We start from the raw sequence: 18385 nt of genomic DNA on the forward strand, positions 1-18385 counted from the left end.
GGGGAAGAGCAGATGTTCTCCGACCTCAAAAAGTCTTGGCAGACAACTTTTGGAACTGCCAGTCCATTGAATGTGATCGGCGACAATACTACAGTATACTATGCAAACAACTGTGTATGTTGACTTTTCGTGATTAATACCTCTGCTGCACTGTCATGGGAAAAACACCTGTTTCCGGACTGTAGACAGCAATTGACGAATGGACTCGTGACAATGTGTCCGACACTACGCCGCGTATAAAACACCCAGTTGTACTCTCCAAAGTACACATCCAGAAACATAAGACATCAGAGACGACAAGCCGACCGAGCTGCTGCTTCGATACACTTTGCCGCTCAGTCCGATATGCCCTCCCAGCTCTCCCGGGTCGTCTTCCGGAATCTGCTCACCAATGAGCCCATTGTATATCCAGGATGTCTGCGCCGTCCCTCGAGGTTACGTCCAGCACTGCAACCGCGGAGGTGTCTTCAGCGGCCGCAAAGACGTGGCTTCTTCAATATATTCAGTCCGCCGCCGACACGAGAGGCTCTAGGAGCAAGCATTGATCCGGGTCTGGAGAAGTTGATGGAGCTGGCCAAGATGGAGAGACTCAACGCGAGACTTCCACCGCCGGAACAGGTCGCGCAAGCCTTCGTCAAATTCTTCGAATACAAACGCGATAGGAAGGAAGCCCTCGAGGATGTACAGGCCCAGTATGCCTTGCAAGCACTGAGTTATCTACAAGCACAGCACGACGAGTTTCTCGCCCTACCCTCCCTCAGACACGCTCTGTCTGTCCTGGAAACGCGACCACGGCAGCCTTCCGGCGTACATGCCCAATTGGCCATCGCTCTATACGATGCTCTTAGCGCCAGCAACGTCCGCAGAGACGAGAAAAAGTTTGACATGGCCTTCCTCGAATCTTTGACCAAAGCACTATCGAGGGCTGGTTCGCCCGGTGTAGCGAGAGACCATCTCCTAGCGTCTTTGCAGAAGACCGATGTTTCTGATGCAAACAGCACAGGCAAATCCTCCACTACAAGTATACCGCTGGCTTGCTGGAAAGAAATCCTCAAGGCTTTCAAGGATCAAGGGAACACATCCGAGTTTCACCAAACCATCGCCCTTATGGAAGAGCATCGTGTCCCAATGACAATGTCCACGGTAATCTTCATGGCTGAACTCAGTGCTTCGGCCGATGACATCGAGGGAGCAAGGCAGTGGTATCAGCGTAGCATGCAACCCGATGTCATGCACAAAGGACTCAAAAGTACAGCGCAGCTGCAAGAAATCTTGGTACACCTTTGTATAAGGACGTCGCAAGTCGCATTTGGCCAATCAATCATCAAGGACATGATGTCGGGCACTCTCACGAAATTGCAGTGGGATTTGATCTTCGTGTGGGCAGCGGGCATCGGCAAGGGCGTCGACGAGATCAACCGTATGATGGGAGTCATGGAGAAAGCCAATCAAGACATAGAAGATGAGAAGCTACGCTGTTATCCGGACGCCTCAACTATCAATCGTTTGGTAGAGCTAGCGATATCCCGGAATGACCCTTACACTGCAGAGCGGTACATTACACTTGGAGAGAAGCGCCAAATACAGCCGAATGCTCGTACCTTTACATTGCAAATCGACTACCGATTGTCTGTCAACGATGTGGATGGTGCTCTCGTCGCATACAAGCACCTACAGGCTCAAGACGTGTCAGACGATGAAGACTTGCCGTCTGTCAATCGCCTCATATGCGCAATGTGTGCCTCTGGACGACAAGATTTCGACTCCATCATGAACGTCGCAGCAGACCTGTCTGACCGCCGCGCTAAATTCGAGGCACCCACTGTTTCCGCGCTCTCTCTTCTCCACTTGTCAAGAGGAGAGTTCGAAGACGTGGCTGACCTGCTGAATACGCATGTCTTCCACTTGTCTGGCTCCGATAAGGCGTCTGTGCGAGACGTCCTTGTGAAATTCTGTACAGACACGACGACATCAACTACGAAAGCCTGGAACACGTATGCTATCCTTAAGAAAATATTCGATGAGACATCACGGGAACAGCGCTCGCTCTTGATGAACGACTTCTTCCGCCGAGGCCGCGCGGATATGGCGGTTCATGTCTTCAACCACATGAGAATTCATACACGAGAGGATGTCTTGCCGACCATTGATACCTACGTGTCTTGCTTGGCGGGTATCGCAAATGTACAGGATGCTGAGAGTCTCGAGGTTGTCCACAACCAACTAAAGCTTGACGACAGCATCGAGCCGAATACGCGCCTGCTCAATGCCTTGATATTGGCATACACAGCTTGTGGCGTCCCCAGACGCGCGCTGAGCTTCTGGGATGAGATTATACAGAGTCGTGAGGGACCGACACTCAACAGCATTCATCTGGCTCTCCGGGCGTGTGAGGATGCTCCTTGGGGCGACGAGAAGGCACGAACAATATGGGCTAGACTCAAGCTGACGGGTCTGGATCTTGATCAGTCTCTCTGGGCGAGCTATGCCGGTGGCTTGGTCGGCAACGGCAAGGTGGACAGCGCAATAAATGACCTCGAAGAAGCACACGATGCGAACCAGCTAGAAATGAGTGCATTCATGTAAGTGTTGCTATATGAGAGAAGGTATGATCGCAAGCTGATAGCATCAACAGACTAGGATCGTTGTTCAACGCAGCTCCTGGGCAGTCGAAGCAGACAGATGTCGAAGAGTGGGCCAAGCAACGCTTCCCTGCGCTCTGGCGCGAACTGGAAGACATCGGCATGCGCGTGTCGTCGGACGGTATGCGACACTTCCGAATTGATCGACATGTCGATCCGTGATCAAGAGCGATGACCCCAGCGAAGAGTATTTTGTTGATAAACGTGTACTGCACACAACGGCTGCATCTGTGTATCTATCGCATGCAGCGACACCTCAGCCAAGGGCCACGATTGGCCTTGCATCGAACATGTTACACAGAGCATGTTCGACCGGTCAGTGCTGTAAAATCCAAGGACTACTATTGTATATAAAACACAAGGCGAGGGAGGATACCTCAGGAAGGATTTCCCGGTCCGCAACAATTGGTTACTTCAGCCACAGCCGCTTCACCGGTAATGGATGTTGTAAGATATGGCTACTCAGCCTTATTCTAAATATTCTGAGGACACACTCTGTACGTGTAGCATCAATCATAACAGGCAGTGGAGATTTATCATCTCGACTGTACTAGAAGACTCGAATGCCGGAAAGCGATGGATGAAGATGTCAAGGCTTGCATTACGTCAATGTGCATGAGGGCAATCATAGTGGACCAGGTGCAGGTGGATGTGGAGGTGATGTGACGAGAGAAAAGGTAGGGTATCCTTAAAGGAGAGGTTGGGCTGGCTGGACGGGCCGTGGCCTTGATTTTACCTTTTATCTCCAAGGCTCCGTACTTGTACCTTGCCTAATTACCTTCCCTTGAGATACTCGCTTGCTGGCCGATCTTGTTCGGGCAACTTCACTATTATCAACTTGCGAGAGCCACTTTTTGTTGTCATCGTTTCCTCGCTTTCCGTAAATACCTTACTCACGCTTGCGCCATCTCTATACCCGAACTTTGTTCATCTTCCTGCCTGTGCATTTCTGAAGCCCAAACATCATCACCATCGTAACCTCACCATCCCCAGATCCGCGTCCGTGCGTGCCACCTCTCCCACGTCACGCGCAGGCACAAGTCAGCAGCGATCACGACGGGGACACACTAAAGTAAACTGGTTGCCTGGATCTGTGTGTGTGTATTCCTCGTGTCTGCGCCAGTGTTCGTCGGTGGACCCGCTCACTTCTTCCATTCTGCTTCTGCAGCAAAGTAATCTAAATTTATACAAACCCCATCATCTCTCTGGCCCCGCCTGACAGATCATAACAAGAAACACCCCGCCTCTTATCGCTGCGCGGCTCTTGTCCTTGTGACAGCGCAGATCATCGCGACCAACCAACTGCTGTCACTCCGACTTAAGGCGAACGTTCTCATCTCTGCTTCTGTTCGACAGTAACAGTAGGGGCGGGACCCATCATGTCCGTCCTGTACAGAGATCGCGATGAACCCAGGTACACGACTGTGCGTCGCTACAAGGTCCCGGATCGCGCATTCGAAGACGACGACGTCGTCGAAGACAGGAAGCTTGTCATCAGAGAACGAGACAGTGGACGACGAGATGTCGACTATCGCGTCATCGAGAGAGAACGAGAAATAGAACGTCCACCGACGCGCGAACGACGTGAGATTCGCTACGAACGGGACGTTATTGAACGTCCGCCTTCCCCGCCTTCTCCGCCGCGAGTGCGAGAGTATCGCTTCGAGCGAGACATTGGACGTCACAACGACCCTTATGAACTCGAGAAGATCACCAGGACTACCGACTACTATCGCGAGCCTCCCCCACCCATCATTATCCGACAGGACCCTCAACCCATCATCATCAAGGAAGCTCCGCGCCAGGCTCTGGTGCTGAAGCGCGATGAGTCGCAGTATGACATTATCGACCGCGACGAAGTTAGGGACGATCGCCAGCTGGTGCGCAGAGAAGACACAAGGAGAAGAGACGATGAAGACTACTATTATGAGCGCACCACCCGCGAGATAGACCGAGGACCCAAGCGAGGCGGCGGTGGCGAGGAGTTTTATGATGAGCGCGACTACCGTCGTGATGTCGGCCCCCGAGATTCAGCTTCCCTATATGCAGGCGACCACTGGAGCGAAGAAGATGATGTCGTGATTGTGCGCAAAGAACGTGGCGGCTCCCGTGGAGGTTCTCCTCACCACAGAAGACATCTCGCCGAAGGAGCGATCGCAGGTATTGGCGCCGCTGAGCTCATGCGCCATCATCGCAGGAAGCAAGGCGAAGATGCTGGACACAGAGGTCGTCAGCTTATCGGAGGTGCCGCTGTTGGCGCCTTGGGGGCTGAAGCGTTGAGCCGCGCAAGGAGTCACTTCCGGGGTTCACGATCAAGATCACGCTCGAGCTCTCATTCTCATCGATCCAGACGGAGACGAAGACACCGAAGCAGAAGCAGAAGTCACTCGCGAGCGCGCACCTTGGCCGGACTCGGCACTGTCGCTGTCGTCGGCGCACTTGCCGGATACGCTTTGCGCAACCGTAACAACAACAACAACAACAACAACAACAAAGAGACCGTGATTGTCAACGAGCGCCGCAGTCGATCGAGGCGCCGTCGAAGTTCTGTTGGCAGTGCGCCGGCAGCCATCGAGGAACGTCCAAGGAGCGAGAGCAGACACCTGGACCCAGAACACCGCAACAGACGCATTGCGCAGGCCGGTCTGGCTTCGGCCGCTGCCGCAGGTATCTGGGAACGGATCCGCAGTCGTTCTAGAGGCGGAAAGTCTCGTTCTCGGAGTAAGTTACGCACCGGAGTTCCAATTGCTGCCGCAGGTCTCGGTGGCGCAGCTATCGCTGGGCTGTATGAGCGCAATAAAGCTCGCAAGGAGGGTAAAGATGAGGAAGTGCGCGAGCGCTCCATGTCGCGATCAAGGTCGCGCAGCCGTTCCATACCTTGCCCTGATGATGGAAGGAAGCTGCGACGAAGCACTAGTGATCCCGCCCTCATCGAGTACGGTGGCGATCCCATCTACCCTTCTGGCCGACGTGATGCGTATGATGAGCCACCCGCCGAGTATCGCCGGAGACGTCGGGGTAGCTCTGCCTCGTCGAGTCCAGAGCGTAGAAGACATAGCAGTAGACATCAATCCCGGAGCAGAAGCAGAAGCAGGAGTAGAGGCCTTGCTGAGGCTGCCGCTGCCGCCGGAGTCGCCGGAGTCGCTGCTCACGAGCTCGGTAAGAGGAATGGCCGAAAGGAAGAAAGACAGAGACGACGTAAGCTTGTAATGTGACTATGTGCAAGACCAGAGCTGATTTTCTCTCTTGTAGGTCGCGATGACTCCGAAGATGATCGCTACCCATCAGGACCGCCGTATCCACCACCTATGGGCCCGAATGCCAATGCGTACGATCCTGCAACCCAGCAGCGCGATTATTACCCAGCAACGTGAGTCGCGGATCTTGGCTTTGTGGTACTATCAGACTTACGAAACATCACAGTAATGCGTTCCCTCCGCCGCCAGTCGAGGACTACCATGCAGCCGAGCATCCTGAATATCGACCATACGTAAGTCATTTTTTTACTTTTCTATAGACTACACGCTGACGTAGAGAATCAGAATCCGGCAGACTATCCCCCGCCTACTGGAGGTGTTCCGCAACCTCGTCACGATCCTTATGACGACAACTTGGGATATCCCACTGGAGGTGACACGTTTGCGGGAGACAACCGCTACAACGCTGAACGTCGCGGTAGGGGCGGTCCCGATGATGTGAGTGTGAATGCGAACCTTGCTGCCCCCAATGCTGTTGTTGATGGGCACGAACCTACTTCCGGTGGGTGGTGTGCTCTTTTAATCTCTTCGTCCTTTTGTGTTTGCTTTACTGAGCCATAGCTGATGTTTTACAGATAGCCTAGACACGTCCCGCCCTAAGAGCGTGCAATTTGACGTTCCACCGAAGGAAGAAGAGGAATCAGGGTCAGCTGCGCACCGGAGAGATAGAAGCAGAGACCGAGACCTGCATGACGACGATGACGAAGATGAATATGACGACCGAAAGAGAACCCGCTCCAACCGAGACGGTGATGAGTACAAAGGACACGAACGAAGACGCCATCATTCAGACTATTACGACGGCACGGCCTCAGACGACGAACAAGGCCGACGACAACATCGACGAAGACGCCACCGCCATAGGAGCGATCAAGACGAACGAGCGACCGAAAGCGACGGCGGTGGAGGCGTCGACAGCCGCCGTCGTCGCCGTCGCAAGACTCATGGCGATCGAGGTAGCGAGAGCCAAGCAGGAGGAGCACCGCGAGACCACCGCTCCGCGGACGACAGGTCTTCATCCGACGAAACAGAGGAACTGCCGCCGCGCTTCGACCAAGACGGTAGAAGAATGCCCGAGCGAGGCGAAGACCCCCTCGCGGACAAGATCCAGGATCTGTTGAGCGGAAAGGGGCTCGCGGGCGGTATTTTCAAGAGGATCGCTTCGGACTTTACGGGCGAGCCTGCTGGTGCAGGGGGTAGTGGTGGAAGAAGAAGACGATGAGACATGGCCTTTTTTCCAACCCCTCTGATTCTTTTCTTTTTTTCTCTTCTGCAGAAATGTCGTTTTTTCATAACGCGCTGATGTTCTTCACGCTTCAATGTTTTGCTTTTTCTCTATCTGACTTGAAACACATTAATAATGAATCAACGAGATCGCATGTACTCGGCTTTTTTGATTTCGTCTCGATGCTCCCTTCTGCTTTCTATGCTTATGCTTCTGTTTTACATGTCTTTCTTGCCCTTTTTTTCCTTTTCTTTATGATATAGATGAACACAAAAAAAAAGAAACATGAACGTGCTTAATCGATTTCATGCTATACCGTGTCTGTTACCCTGTATTACTAAGCAGTGCTATAGACCGAGAGAAAAGCAAGGAGAAGAAAAATGGGAAAATGGGAGATGCATACACACGAGGAAGGTTTATTCTTCTATCTAGAACAGACCGAGTAAATCCTCGTTGGTCTTTTTACCCCCTGCTCCTGTTGCTACTGCTGCTGCTGCTGCCGCTGCCGCTGGTGCTGCACTACTACCAGAAGGAAGAGGAGCACCACCGCCGCCGTTCATGTCCATGGTGGCGAATGCGTTCATGAGATCGTTGTTGTTTCCACTGCCGCCGCCGGGTACTTGTTGTTGTTGTGGCTGATCACCACCTCCTCCTCCTCCTCCTCCTCCTCCTCCGAAAACACCCAGTAGATCCTCCATGCCGCTGCCGCCTCCCAGCACACCAGCACTCGCAGACGTAGGGCTGGTGATGGGACTAGCGACGCGCATCGGCGTGCCCGCGAGACCTTCGAGACCGGACATGCCGGGCTGCACCGCTTTCTGATTGCTGGAAGCCGGAGCGGCGCCGTCGAAGTCGATGTCGAGCAGGTTCTCGGCCGTGGCTTGCACGGCGCTGCCGTTGCCGCCGGAGACTGCTGCTGCGGCTGCGGCGGCGGCGATGGGGTTCTCGCGCGCGTTTTGCGCCGCTTCCTCGATGGCCGCTTGTTGCAGGGCGTTGGCGCTGCTGCGGCCGTGGCCGAGGAAGGCCGAGGGCGGTTTGTGGTAGACGGATGCCAGGGTCGAGAGATTGGGGAGGAGAGCGTCGAGGAGAGGGGTCGGCAGGGATGTGATGGTTGTTGTTATCTGCGGTCGCTTGGCTAGGACGACGCTCTGGGGTTCGGGCTGTCAGTATTGGAGATGAGAAGAAAAATGAATTGAGCGCATACCTTTGCTATTTGGGGATCGCTGGACAATAAACGCCAGTAGACATATGCTCGATCACGGGTATCTGGGTTGTCACATTCTGCTGTTGCCATTTGTAGCACTTTTTGCACTAGACCTTGGGCTTGTTCGGGTTTCTTGAGGAACAGCTTGACCACGGCTGTGAGGATTTGTAGTTGCGTCTGTGATGATCACGTCAGCTGCTTTAATTTGTTAGATGCAGAGACTTTCTTACCTGGGTGAATTCTTCAGTGAAGCCGTCGACAAAGCCAGAAAGAATATCGCCGGCATTGCTGATCTTCTCGGCGTACTCTCCCACAATCCAGATCAAGCTACCTCTGGCATTGGGTTCGTCGAGGTCGTCGATGCATTGACATAGCTGAGGGATGATCCCCTCGTAGCCAGGATACTTTCTGAATACATCCTTGATGACAATAATAACCTCCTGCACGACATACGATACCTTGGTGTTGATGAGGTCGAGCAGCACATTGACGGCCTTTTCGCACGCATTCTCGATCTTGATGGCTACCTGTCCGATGGCTTTGATCGCTCTCCTGACAAAATCCATGTCCACCTCCATTGCGTATTCTTTCAATTCGGCGAGCAGTTGGTCCACGTTTTGATCGTTGGCTATTCGCACCATGATCTCGAGCTTGGTGAATTTGAGGTAGGTCGGGTCGTTGTACTTGCAGAAAAAGACGCGCATTTCCTTTGACAGGATTGAGGGCTGCTTTTGCAGCAAGAGATCGATGTTGCGGAGGGCGACGTACTGTACTTCGGGCGCGGACGACACTAGAGTGACTGTAAAAGTGGATTAGCTCTCTCGTTCAGTGCTACCAAGCAACGCCCGCGCTCAATGAAACTAACCGAGAGGAGGTGCCATCTTCTTGAGATATGTCTGCATCAAGTCGGGGCCGATGTGCTGCATGTGTAGGAAAACAGCCTTGACGGCGGCGAGCACGACACTCGGGTTGACATGTTGAAACTGAGGAACGACCCTTTCGCAAATGTGCTCTGATTCCTTCTGGTCCACCGCCTTGTAGTCGGCCAGAGTGGAGAGAATGGTGATACGTCCCCACTCGGTGCACTCATTGAGGGCCAGGAGCAGCTTCTTGAGAGTGTGCGAAGTCACCACCAGCGCCTTTGTCTCCGGAGCAGCCTCGGTGATCTCGGCCAGCGCGGTGACCGAGTTCGCAACGACCATGGGATTCGAGTCTCCGATCATCTCCTGCAGCGTCTCCAAGAAGCCGTTCTCCAGGCAGACGTCGGGTTTCAGGTCGAACAGCTTGGCGACACAGAGCGCCGCCGTCTTTCGCACATATGGACTCTCATCTCGCAACGTCTTCCGTAATGGCTCTTCCATGTAGTCGACCATCTTGTCCACTCTGATCATGCCCATTGTCCTGATAGCCAATGCTCTGACAAGCGGATTGGGGTCTTCCGAGTCCTGGACGAATGTGTTGACCGCCAGAATGCACAGGTCGGGATGACTTTTGGCGTAATTCATGAGATACAGATAGACGAGCTTCTTCTGGTCCAGGTCTCCGGTGGCGATGTTCTTCAAGACATCGGGGAAAAGAGCGGACACATCCTTGCCCAATGTCATGGACATGATGGTCCTCTGGATGGCTTCCTTGCGCTCCCATGCATATTGCGACACGAGGCCGGAGCGCAACTCGTACGTCTCACCCTTGCGGGGCATTGCGAGCGCGCTTCTCAGCCTGTTTACCGCCATCTTGCCAGCCTCTTGAGGGATCGTGCAATGCTGTGGTCGAGTGGCATCCAGCGAGGGGATAGTCTTGTTGTCGGCGACCCTTGCTGTGTTGAAAGCTGTCCTTCAACTATGCAACAAAAAGACAGAGACTCGGACACTCGATGAGCACGGAAGAGATATGTCGAGTGGAGCGGGGGATGGCGGGGTCGAGGGGTTGTATGGGAAGTGTAATGTTTGGGACCCAAGGTTGACAATAAAGGTGTAATTCGGGGGTGTAGTATAGCTTCCCCGTGCATATCCTGCATAACCTCTTCATAAGCCGTGCACAAATATCACCACAAGTACCGCATCGAGTACCTTTGTACTGTACACACTCACTTTACTCTACCATCGGCGCATACTAATATAAACACAACACCATCGTGTCCTAGATATTTCCGACTTCTCCGTAGCCATGGTATGCCGTATAACATGTCTAGAACTCGCTTTCTGCCTGACTAACACTGATGAAGCCGTCCAACCTGCCCAATCTCCGGCGACTGTTTGTCGAGGCACGCACCGAAGCCGAAGAGAGCGCCTACTCTCGCAATGCTGTAAGTAATAGGAATTACACGTCACTACATTTACGGTCGTGCTGACCTTTGCAAGTTCTACAACCTGGTTCTCTTCATGTCTTCGGTCGCTGTCTTCAGTATTGTTGCTCAGCGTATGAGTGGTCAGCGTGGCTTGATCATGTCGTGAACACAAAGTATCACCATGCCATTGTTATGATCAAGTGATATCCGTACGTCGTTCAGCGGTTCGACGAGACCATCTCGAGCTACGGAAATGGGTATCATACTTTTCTTTGGTCACCACCTAACTCCGGCGAACCGAGTCATCGAATCCTACTCAAGGTCCGCCTCTACGCTTGCTCTATTCACTCTCCTCTCCGCTGTCACCAAAGTCGACGAACCGTGCCGAAGCCGCTGCTCTACGCTTTGGCCTGGCTTCAGGCTCAGACTCCCCGTCTTCGTCATCGTCTTCGTCTCCCTCGTTGCCCCATTTCTTGGCCCCTTCCTGGACTGCCTCGAGGTCTGCTGCAAGCTCTCTCGCCTCCTTGATCGCACTTGCTTTCTCATTCGAATAGCGACCGTCCATGCCAGCGTCTTTTAGCATGTCCTTCAGGTGCTTGATCTTGGCCTTGGGCGTGTCGTAAGGGGCTAGATACCTCGACCACACCTTTCGTATGCCGCATTTGACGAGCCAACCTTGAAGGCGCTTGATCTCCACTTCGTCAGCACTCAGGTCTTTGTTCGCTGCTGCCGAAGTCTTGGTGGCTTTGGTGGCTTTGGCTGGCTTTGCCTTGGTTTTCGACTCTGCGCTGGCACTCTTCTGCCGTCGCTTCTTTGGTGGTTCGTCCAACACCTCCGAAAGCTCACTTTCAGACTCCTCGTCGGCCTTGTCTACTTTTTCTGCCGATTTCTGCTCGGATGGTTCCTGGTCGGCTTCCGATCCACTCGCTACATCGGCTTTCGGGCCTGATTCCTCGGCTTCTGATTCACTCTCCTCCACCTTGGTCTTTCCTCGACGCCCAGCCGCTGGAGCAGCCTTTTTCTTTGCGGGCTTTGGCGACTCTTCTTCACTGAGATCGGACAGCTCATCCTCGTCACTCTCCTGTGGTGTAGAGACGACATCGGAAAGTTCGGATTCCGAGTCCGGCTCAGACTCGGTGGGTACCCTCTTCTGTCGCTTGCTCGATTTGGCTACTCCCTCGTTGGAAGTTCTCTTGTTCACAGCTTTTGCAGGCGGCTTCGCAATTGGTTTTGGGGCCGGCTTGGGAGCAGACTTCTTGGCCTTTGTGTTTTCTGTGGGAGCAGGAGCTCGCTTTTGCGGTGATTGTTCTTCGTCCTACCACACCATGATCAGCACAAATGCACAGGCCGATTATATACACAATTGCGCAACATACCAAGGCATCCGTGATGATGTCTTTGCTTCTTGCCTTCCATGCATCGCCCTTCAGGAAGCCTTGATCAAGGCCAAGTTTCTCTTCAGCAGCTGTACGGGCTTCATTGACGGTGAATGGCTGCTCTGACTGCCCCAATTCCCCCACGACTTCGCGTAATGTTTGCTCTATCTCCTTATCCTTGGCCATCGTGGCGGCTCACGCTACACACTATAGTCGCTGTTACAACTATACGGACATATGAACAAGACCTACCTGCGCGTCCGCGCTCGCTCGCGTATCGGACCCGCGTTCGCTATTGCTGCTGTTGTTTCAGGATGCGGGGGATGGTAAAGCTCGGACGCAGGCTGCTGTCCTGTAACTGTGGTATGACGCAAGAGGGCACCTACTGTGAAAATGGAAGTAGGTAAGGTATCTCTTGTACAAGGAAACATGGTCGAATATCTTTGGTCAAAGGCTTGGGCCAAGTAGAAAGTTCTAAACGATCAGCAGGGCCAATGCCTTGGGTTCTGCAAAAGTCAGTCGTACTGTAGTACCTTAACTTCATTCTCGCCAACGAGAAAGTTGGTTGAAGAAACTTGGCCCGCGATCCGCAGCCATCCTCCGAAAGTACTGTGAGGTGAGGTACCTTACCTCAACTGTACGGAGGACCTTCCCAATCGCCCTCTTCTTGTACAATAATGCTGCTTCACCTGACCTCAACTTGACTGATTTGCTAGATTATTGCAATCGTTGATTTTGTACACACGGTACGACCCATAAAACCCAGGTGATTGGACAGTACCGCTAAGTCTGCCGTACTCGTGTTCCGGCATTCTGACCTCTTGTCAAAAAGACCTGAAGCCGTCGTCACTGTGTCACGTCAATTGTGCGTAAGGTCATTTCTCTGAAAGCCCCGACCACCAGTCCCGACGCCAACCAACTTCTTCTGAACATTCCACCAACATCGATGAGTCCGATAATAAGGAGCTATACTTAGCTTGCTATCTTTCTTTTCGTTTTCTCCTGTCCGATACTGACTCTTGACTGCTTCGTCAAAGCTATTGCGACCTTTCTCGTACTTTCTTCCACCGCCAAGCTTTAGTTCATCCGTTTCGCTGGCAGCCCTGATATACCTTGCGGCGAGTATTCCCGACCCCCGCCTCACCCTACAAACATATCATTGCACAAGCCCGCTCTGCAAGTAAGCCTCACATTCTCTGTTGTTGCTGCTTTTCTTATCACCAAGGATCGGCCGTGTTGGGACCACCATCGGTGTGCGATCGTGATATTTTACTTGCATACGCTGCATTGATCAATACACCGCTGTGCATCACGCACGTTTCCAATCCCTAGCTGACTTTCTCAAAGTCACCATGTCCACCCCTGCAGATGCGAACACGAATGGCAAGGGCCGCTTGCTTCTTGTTTCAAATCGACTACCAATCACAATCAAGCGCTCCGAAGATGGCTCATATGACTTCTCGATGTCTTCCGGCGGACTCGTCAGTGGTCTCTCCGGTCTAACCAAGACGACAAAGTTCCAGTGGTACGGATGGCCTGGCATGCAGGTTCCGGAGAACGAGGTTGGCCTCGTCAAGGACCGCTTATGGAAAGAGTACAGCGCAGTGCCAATCTTCATGGACGATGAGCTTGCGGACAGACATTACAACGGCTTCTCAAATTCAATCCTATGGCCGCTTTTCCACTACCACCCTGGTGAGATCACCTTTGACGAATCCGCCTGGAATGCGTACCGCGAGGCCAACCGCCTCTTCGCCAAGGCCATTGCAAAGGACGTGCAAGACAACGATCTTGTGTGGATTCACGACTATCACCTGATGTTGCTCCCTGCCATGTTGCGAGAGGAGATTGGCGACTCGAAGCGCAATGTGAAGCTGGGTTTCTTCCTTCACACTCCCTTCCCCAGTAGTGAGATCTACCGTATCCTGCCCGTTCGCGATGAGATCCTTATTGGCGTCCTCCACTGTGACCTTATCGGATTCCACACTTATGACTATGCTCGCCACTTCCTCAGCAGTTGTTCGAGGATCTTACAATTACCTACCACTCCCAACACCGTTGAGTTCCAGGGCAAGGTCATCACCGTTGGCGCCTTCCCCATCGGCATCGATCCCGAAAAGTTTGAGGAGGGTCTGAAGAAGCCCAAGGTTGTCGAGCGCATTGCATCACTGGAGCGCAAGTTCCAGGGTGTCAAGTTGATCGTCGGAGTCGATCGTCTCGATTACATCAAGGGTGTTCCCCAGAAGCTGCATGCCCTCGAGGTCTTTCTCACGGAACACCCCGAGTGGATCGGAAAGGTTGTTCTGGTCCAAGTCGCTGTCCCTTCAAGACAAGATGTCGAGGAGTACCAGAACCTGCGTGCGGTCGTCAATGAACTTGTAGGAAGAATCAACGGAAAGTTTGGTAGGTTTCACGTGCTTATTGTGACAATGTGAGCTTGACCATACTGACTTGTTACAGGTACTATTGAGTTCATGCCTATCCACTTCATGCACAAGTCGGTGTCCTTCGATGAGTTGATCGCGTTGTATGCCGTTAGCGACGTCTGCTTGGTTACATCGACCAGAGACGGCATGAACCTTGTGTCCTACGAGTACATTGCGACCCAGCAGAAGCGTCACGGCTCCATGATCCTGTCTGAGTTTGCCGGCGCGGCTCAGAGTCTGAACGGAAGCATTATCATCAACCCTTGGAACACGGAGGAGACTGCCGAGGCCATCCATGACGCCGTGACCATGGGCGAAGAGCAGCGAGCCATAAACTACCAGAAGTTGGCCAAGTACGTCAACAAGTACACCAGGTAAGTTTGACTATTCGCTTGGAACATCGATCATGACATGTACTGACATGACATACAGTGCTTGGTGGGGCGAGTCGTTTGTCAACGAGCTCACGCGCATCGCAGAAGTGGCCGAGAGCAAACTCCATGTTCGACGTGAGTCAACATTTGAGAGGTCTGTCGAGAACGGACGCAAACTCTCAATAGATGCCAGCAAGCCAGGTGTAAAGCTCCCAGAGAGACCTGCGCCTGATGCTCAATCAAAGACAACCGTTTAAGGTGGCATGTTACAGTCTGTCGGGAGAAATCGAGGGAAAATGATAGAGCATGCGAAATCAGCATACGATGGCGCACGAGGAGTCATGGTTTTTTAAGGTCACTGGGGGCCCGGCGAATATCGATTAGATAATCATTCCGGGTGCGATATCGCATGTGGACAACAATCATAAGAGCATTCGTCTTGCTGGTTCAGTACTAGTGTCTAGATATGCCTGCAGTGATATTCACGAAAACATGTTCCATTAAAACTCTGATGTTTTATGTAGTGTTTTGTTAGGGTCTCAAGCCTTGCAAGGTCATACTTGACCAAGTTTGATTGTCACTGCAAGGCCAAGACGACACCTTCACTATACGTGTGCATAGCTGCCGAGACATGATCGAGTCCGAAGTACTTACAAGCAGCGTGCAAGCAAGGTTGTCTCAAGCAAATACAACCTGCACAAAGACATTGACGTGACGGTCAATCCGCCTGTGCACTTTCGTCGATAGGGCAACCCTGTCCAAACCCCGACATCTTGGCACTGGCGTCCGTGCGTCAAAAGTTCGTGAATCTCAAGATCTACCGGGGACAGCGAACATGCGAGCGCCCATCTCTGTATATCTATACAAGACCCACACACAGAAAATGCGTCGAACAAGCCTCCTCAACCCTTTGCGGACATTCATCTGCCCGAGACCTGCCATTCAGGCCTGGAGGAGCGCGCGATGCTTCGCGACAGAGGTCTCGCCAGCATCCCCGTCGACAACCACGGCTCAGATTCCTGCCTTCACAACCGCCAACACTTCTGCGTCGGGCCACTCGTCTAGCATCATCGGTCAATCGGGAGTGCTATCTGGTAGCCATGCGTCAGAATCATCGAGTGTCAGGAAGGGACCGGTCGGCGTTGTCGTGAGCGCAGGGAAGATGCAGAAGACTGTCAAAGTCAGGATACCGGGTCAGAAATACAACAAGCACTTGAGAAAGGTACGTAAGACCGAAAGTAGTCACCAAGAGTGGCCTACCGCAATTGCGCTGCTTGGGACTATTTGCTGATTTTGGACTCGGGCGAAAACAGTACTTCAGAGAGGACACCAACCACCTCGTGCATGACCCCAACTCATCGCTGAACATCGGCGACGTCGTGTCGCTAAGCCCACACCGTGCATCCAAGCATGTCCACCACATCGTCCAGGAGATCCTCGTGCCATTCGGAACACCAATCGCCGACAGACCCGCGGTGCCCACGGAGGAGGAAAGAAAAGCAGAGTACGAGAGCAAGCGCGCGGTCAAGGTCGAACGCCGCACGCTACGACGAGCTGCAGCTCAGGGCTCAGAGCGTGCGATTGAGCAATTGAAGACTATGGGGCTGGACCCCGGGCACGGAGCTGTTGCGGGCGTGGGCGAGAAGAATGTCAAGAAGCAGCAGATGGGCAACAAGGGGCACAAGCTGCCCGAGGGCGTGCTACCCGGTGGACTCCACGCTGTCGGCAAGATCGGAGACAGGGCCAAGAGCAACAAGGAGAAGACGATGAAGAGACAGGAGAAGGCAGAGGAGAACATCTTGGAGGCGCGAAGCTAGATGCGACGGAGACTCGGCAATTGTGTGAAGCAAAGGCATTCAAAGGCAAGGTGCAGCGGAGCCACTGTCATGGATGCTGACACATTGAACCTTGCCGTCCTGTACAAATATATATCTCAAGATAAGAATAAACCGAAATGTAACATAGCACTGAGCACTGCCGAGGGGCAATCGAACCAGGGAAGTGTGCGTATTCTCTGTGGACAGCAGAGGTTCTACACCACTGAAGTACTAATCTGTTTTTGACCATGAACTATTCCATATCCAAGCGCTTGATCCGTCCTTCCCTTATACTATAGGTACGGTTGTAGAAGTGAGAAACGGCTAAACTCCGGCTTTTTGGTGGCTAGAAGTGAAGCTTCCCTAGGTAGTCCCGCGTCACCTTTCATTCGTTCTCCAATACACAATTGCGCCTCACTGTCTCCGACAACAATCATCACCTCGATCCTTTCTACCATATATCTCGTCGCACTGTACTACCGAGACATACGCGATCTGAATTCTGGATCCAAATCCATACACTCGACTGGAGCAGCGCGACCATGGCGCCTGACAAAAATGGAAGAGTTGTCTTCATTGGAAACATTCCATACGGTAAGTGTCATGGCTAGGCGACAAGCTATCTCTCAATCTGACAATCTCGACAGGCGTGAGCGAAGAGCAAATCGTGGACACATTTGGTAGAGTCGGGCAGGTCAACAACTTCCGCTTGGTGCACGACAAGGAAACGGGAAGACCAAAGGGTTTCGGATTTCTGGAGTACGCCGACCCAGATGCCGCCGCGTCGGCAGTGCGCAACCTCAATGACCACGAAATCATGGGGAGGAAATTACGGGTGGATTGGTCGAACGACAACAGCAGTGGCAGCAGTGGCAACAGAAATGATGGATCCGGTGGACCTACAGATGGCGCGCAGATGAACCCCATGGGCGGAGATGTTGCACCCTCACAAGCACCATTATTGCCCACTCTACCGCCAGGCACAGACGTACCCATTGGATTGACTTGTCCGGACGCCATCTCTAAGACGCTGGCTTCATTGCCTGCTCCGCAGCTTCTCGACATCATCTCCCAATTGAAAGGTTTAGTCATGTCAGATCCTGCCCAGGCAACAGAGCTTCTCCGTCAAGCTCCTCAGCTTGCCTATGCAGTCTTCCAGGCCCTGCTTTTACTCGGATTAGTCGACACATCCATGCTGGGCAGCATTGTCCAGGCAGCGGGTCCCCAGGCGCCCGCTTACGCTCCTCCTCCCCAGCCCGCTGCGGTAATGCCTCCGGTGCCGCCTCAGAACCCTTACGCAGCGACTCCTCAGCCAGGATATCCCGCATACCCCCCTCAGCAGTTCCAACAACCGCCGGCGCCCACGCCTCCTGTACAGCAGCCAGCTTACCAACCTCCGCCGCAGCCTCAAGCCCAGCCCAATCAGCAAGAACTGCTGGCCCAGGTCATGGCTATGACGCGAGAACAGGTCTACGCCCTTGAACCTTCCGCAAGGCAGCAGATTATTGCTCTGCGATCTCAGCTCGGTGCCCCTGTCTGATGCGCCGACATTGCAACAATAACAGCACAAGCAATCGATGCGATCACGCATCAAGTCAGTTCCACACTTTGGCGGTAGTGTAATCGTCCAAGGGGATTGGCAGTGCAGATACCTTCGATCAAGAGACGTCACCAGCATAGATCATGAACTTACACAGCGACAACTCGTTCCGTGCATCAAGGTCTACAACGTCGACTACGACTACACGGGGATGAACCAGGTATCGCAACCGATGTG

At 53.1% G+C, this 18385-nt stretch overlaps 8 protein-coding genes across 10 annotated transcripts; 6 read left to right on the forward strand and 2 right to left on the reverse strand.

Annotated features, from left to right (window-relative positions):
• Positions 1-345: 345 nt before the first annotated feature.
• AAFC00_001216 (uncharacterized protein) lies at positions 346-2804 on the forward strand (the record flags this gene model as incomplete). Its single annotated transcript, XM_069340376.1, has 2 exons — positions 346-2582; positions 2636-2804. 2 exons carry the CDS (start codon positions 346-348, stop codon positions 2802-2804), a joined length of 2406 nt encoding a protein of 801 aa, XP_069203845.1.
• A 1217-nt stretch (positions 2805-4021) lies between these two features.
• AAFC00_001217 (uncharacterized protein) lies at positions 4022-7121 on the forward strand (the record flags this gene model as incomplete). 2 transcript variants are annotated; one of them, XM_069340377.1, is made up of 5 exons in its annotated part: positions 4022-5840; positions 5895-6012; positions 6066-6132; positions 6185-6401; positions 6475-7121. In XM_069340377.1, 5 exons carry the CDS (start codon positions 4022-4024, stop codon positions 7119-7121), a joined length of 2868 nt encoding a protein of 955 aa, XP_069203846.1. The 2 variants fall into 2 exon arrangements, with proteins under 2 accessions (XP_069203846.1, XP_069203847.1); XM_069340378.1 differs by having other exon boundaries at positions 6185-6337; positions 6475-6483.
• A 431-nt stretch (positions 7122-7552) lies between these two features.
• On the reverse strand, positions 7553-10061 carry AAFC00_001218 (uncharacterized protein; the record flags this gene model as incomplete). Of its 2 annotated transcripts, none has more annotated exons than XM_069340379.1 (4): positions 7553-8272; positions 8329-8505; positions 8559-9127; positions 9194-10061. In XM_069340379.1, 4 exons carry the CDS (start codon positions 10059-10061, stop codon positions 7553-7555), a joined length of 2334 nt encoding a protein of 777 aa, XP_069203848.1. The 2 variants fall into 2 exon arrangements, with proteins under 2 accessions (XP_069203848.1, XP_069203849.1); XM_069340380.1 differs by having other exon boundaries at positions 9194-10028.
• A 485-nt stretch (positions 10062-10546) lies between these two features.
• Positions 10547-10781, forward strand: AAFC00_001219 (uncharacterized protein; the record flags this gene model as incomplete). Its single annotated transcript, XM_069348542.1, has 2 exons — positions 10547-10633; positions 10689-10781. 2 exons carry the CDS (start codon positions 10547-10549, stop codon positions 10779-10781), a joined length of 180 nt encoding a protein of 59 aa, XP_069203850.1.
• Positions 10782-10955: 174 nt separating this feature from the next.
• AAFC00_001220 (uncharacterized protein) lies at positions 10956-12177 on the reverse strand (the record flags this gene model as incomplete). The annotated part of the gene is made up of 2 exons (XM_069340381.1): positions 10956-11930; positions 11992-12177. 2 exons carry the CDS (start codon positions 12175-12177, stop codon positions 10956-10958), a joined length of 1161 nt encoding a protein of 386 aa, XP_069203851.1.
• A 1166-nt stretch (positions 12178-13343) lies between these two features.
• AAFC00_001221 (uncharacterized protein) lies at positions 13344-15048 on the forward strand (the record flags this gene model as incomplete). The annotated part of the gene is made up of 3 exons (XM_069340382.1): positions 13344-14394; positions 14452-14791; positions 14850-15048. 3 exons carry the CDS (start codon positions 13344-13346, stop codon positions 15046-15048), a joined length of 1590 nt encoding a protein of 529 aa, XP_069203852.1.
• A 626-nt stretch (positions 15049-15674) lies between these two features.
• AAFC00_001222 (mitochondrial 37S ribosomal protein uS17m) lies at positions 15675-16608 on the forward strand (the record flags this gene model as incomplete). The annotated part of the gene is made up of 2 exons (XM_069340383.1): positions 15675-16013; positions 16105-16608. The coding sequence occupies 2 exons, from the start codon at positions 15675-15677 to the stop codon at positions 16606-16608; spliced, it is 843 nt and encodes a 280-aa protein (XP_069203853.1).
• A 542-nt stretch (positions 16609-17150) lies between these two features.
• Positions 17151-18148, forward strand: AAFC00_001223 (uncharacterized protein; the record flags this gene model as incomplete). Its single annotated transcript, XM_069340385.1, has 2 exons — positions 17151-17202; positions 17256-18148. 2 exons carry the CDS (start codon positions 17151-17153, stop codon positions 18146-18148), a joined length of 945 nt encoding a protein of 314 aa, XP_069203854.1.
• Between the last annotated feature and the right edge of the window lie 237 nt (positions 18149-18385).

The sequence above is a fragment of the Neodothiora populina genome (genome assembly GCF_041146345.1).
Source record: "Neodothiora populina strain CPC 39397 chromosome Unknown canker_contig_12, whole genome shotgun sequence".
NCBI lineage: Eukaryota > Fungi > Ascomycota > Dothideomycetes > Dothideales > Dothioraceae > Neodothiora > Neodothiora populina.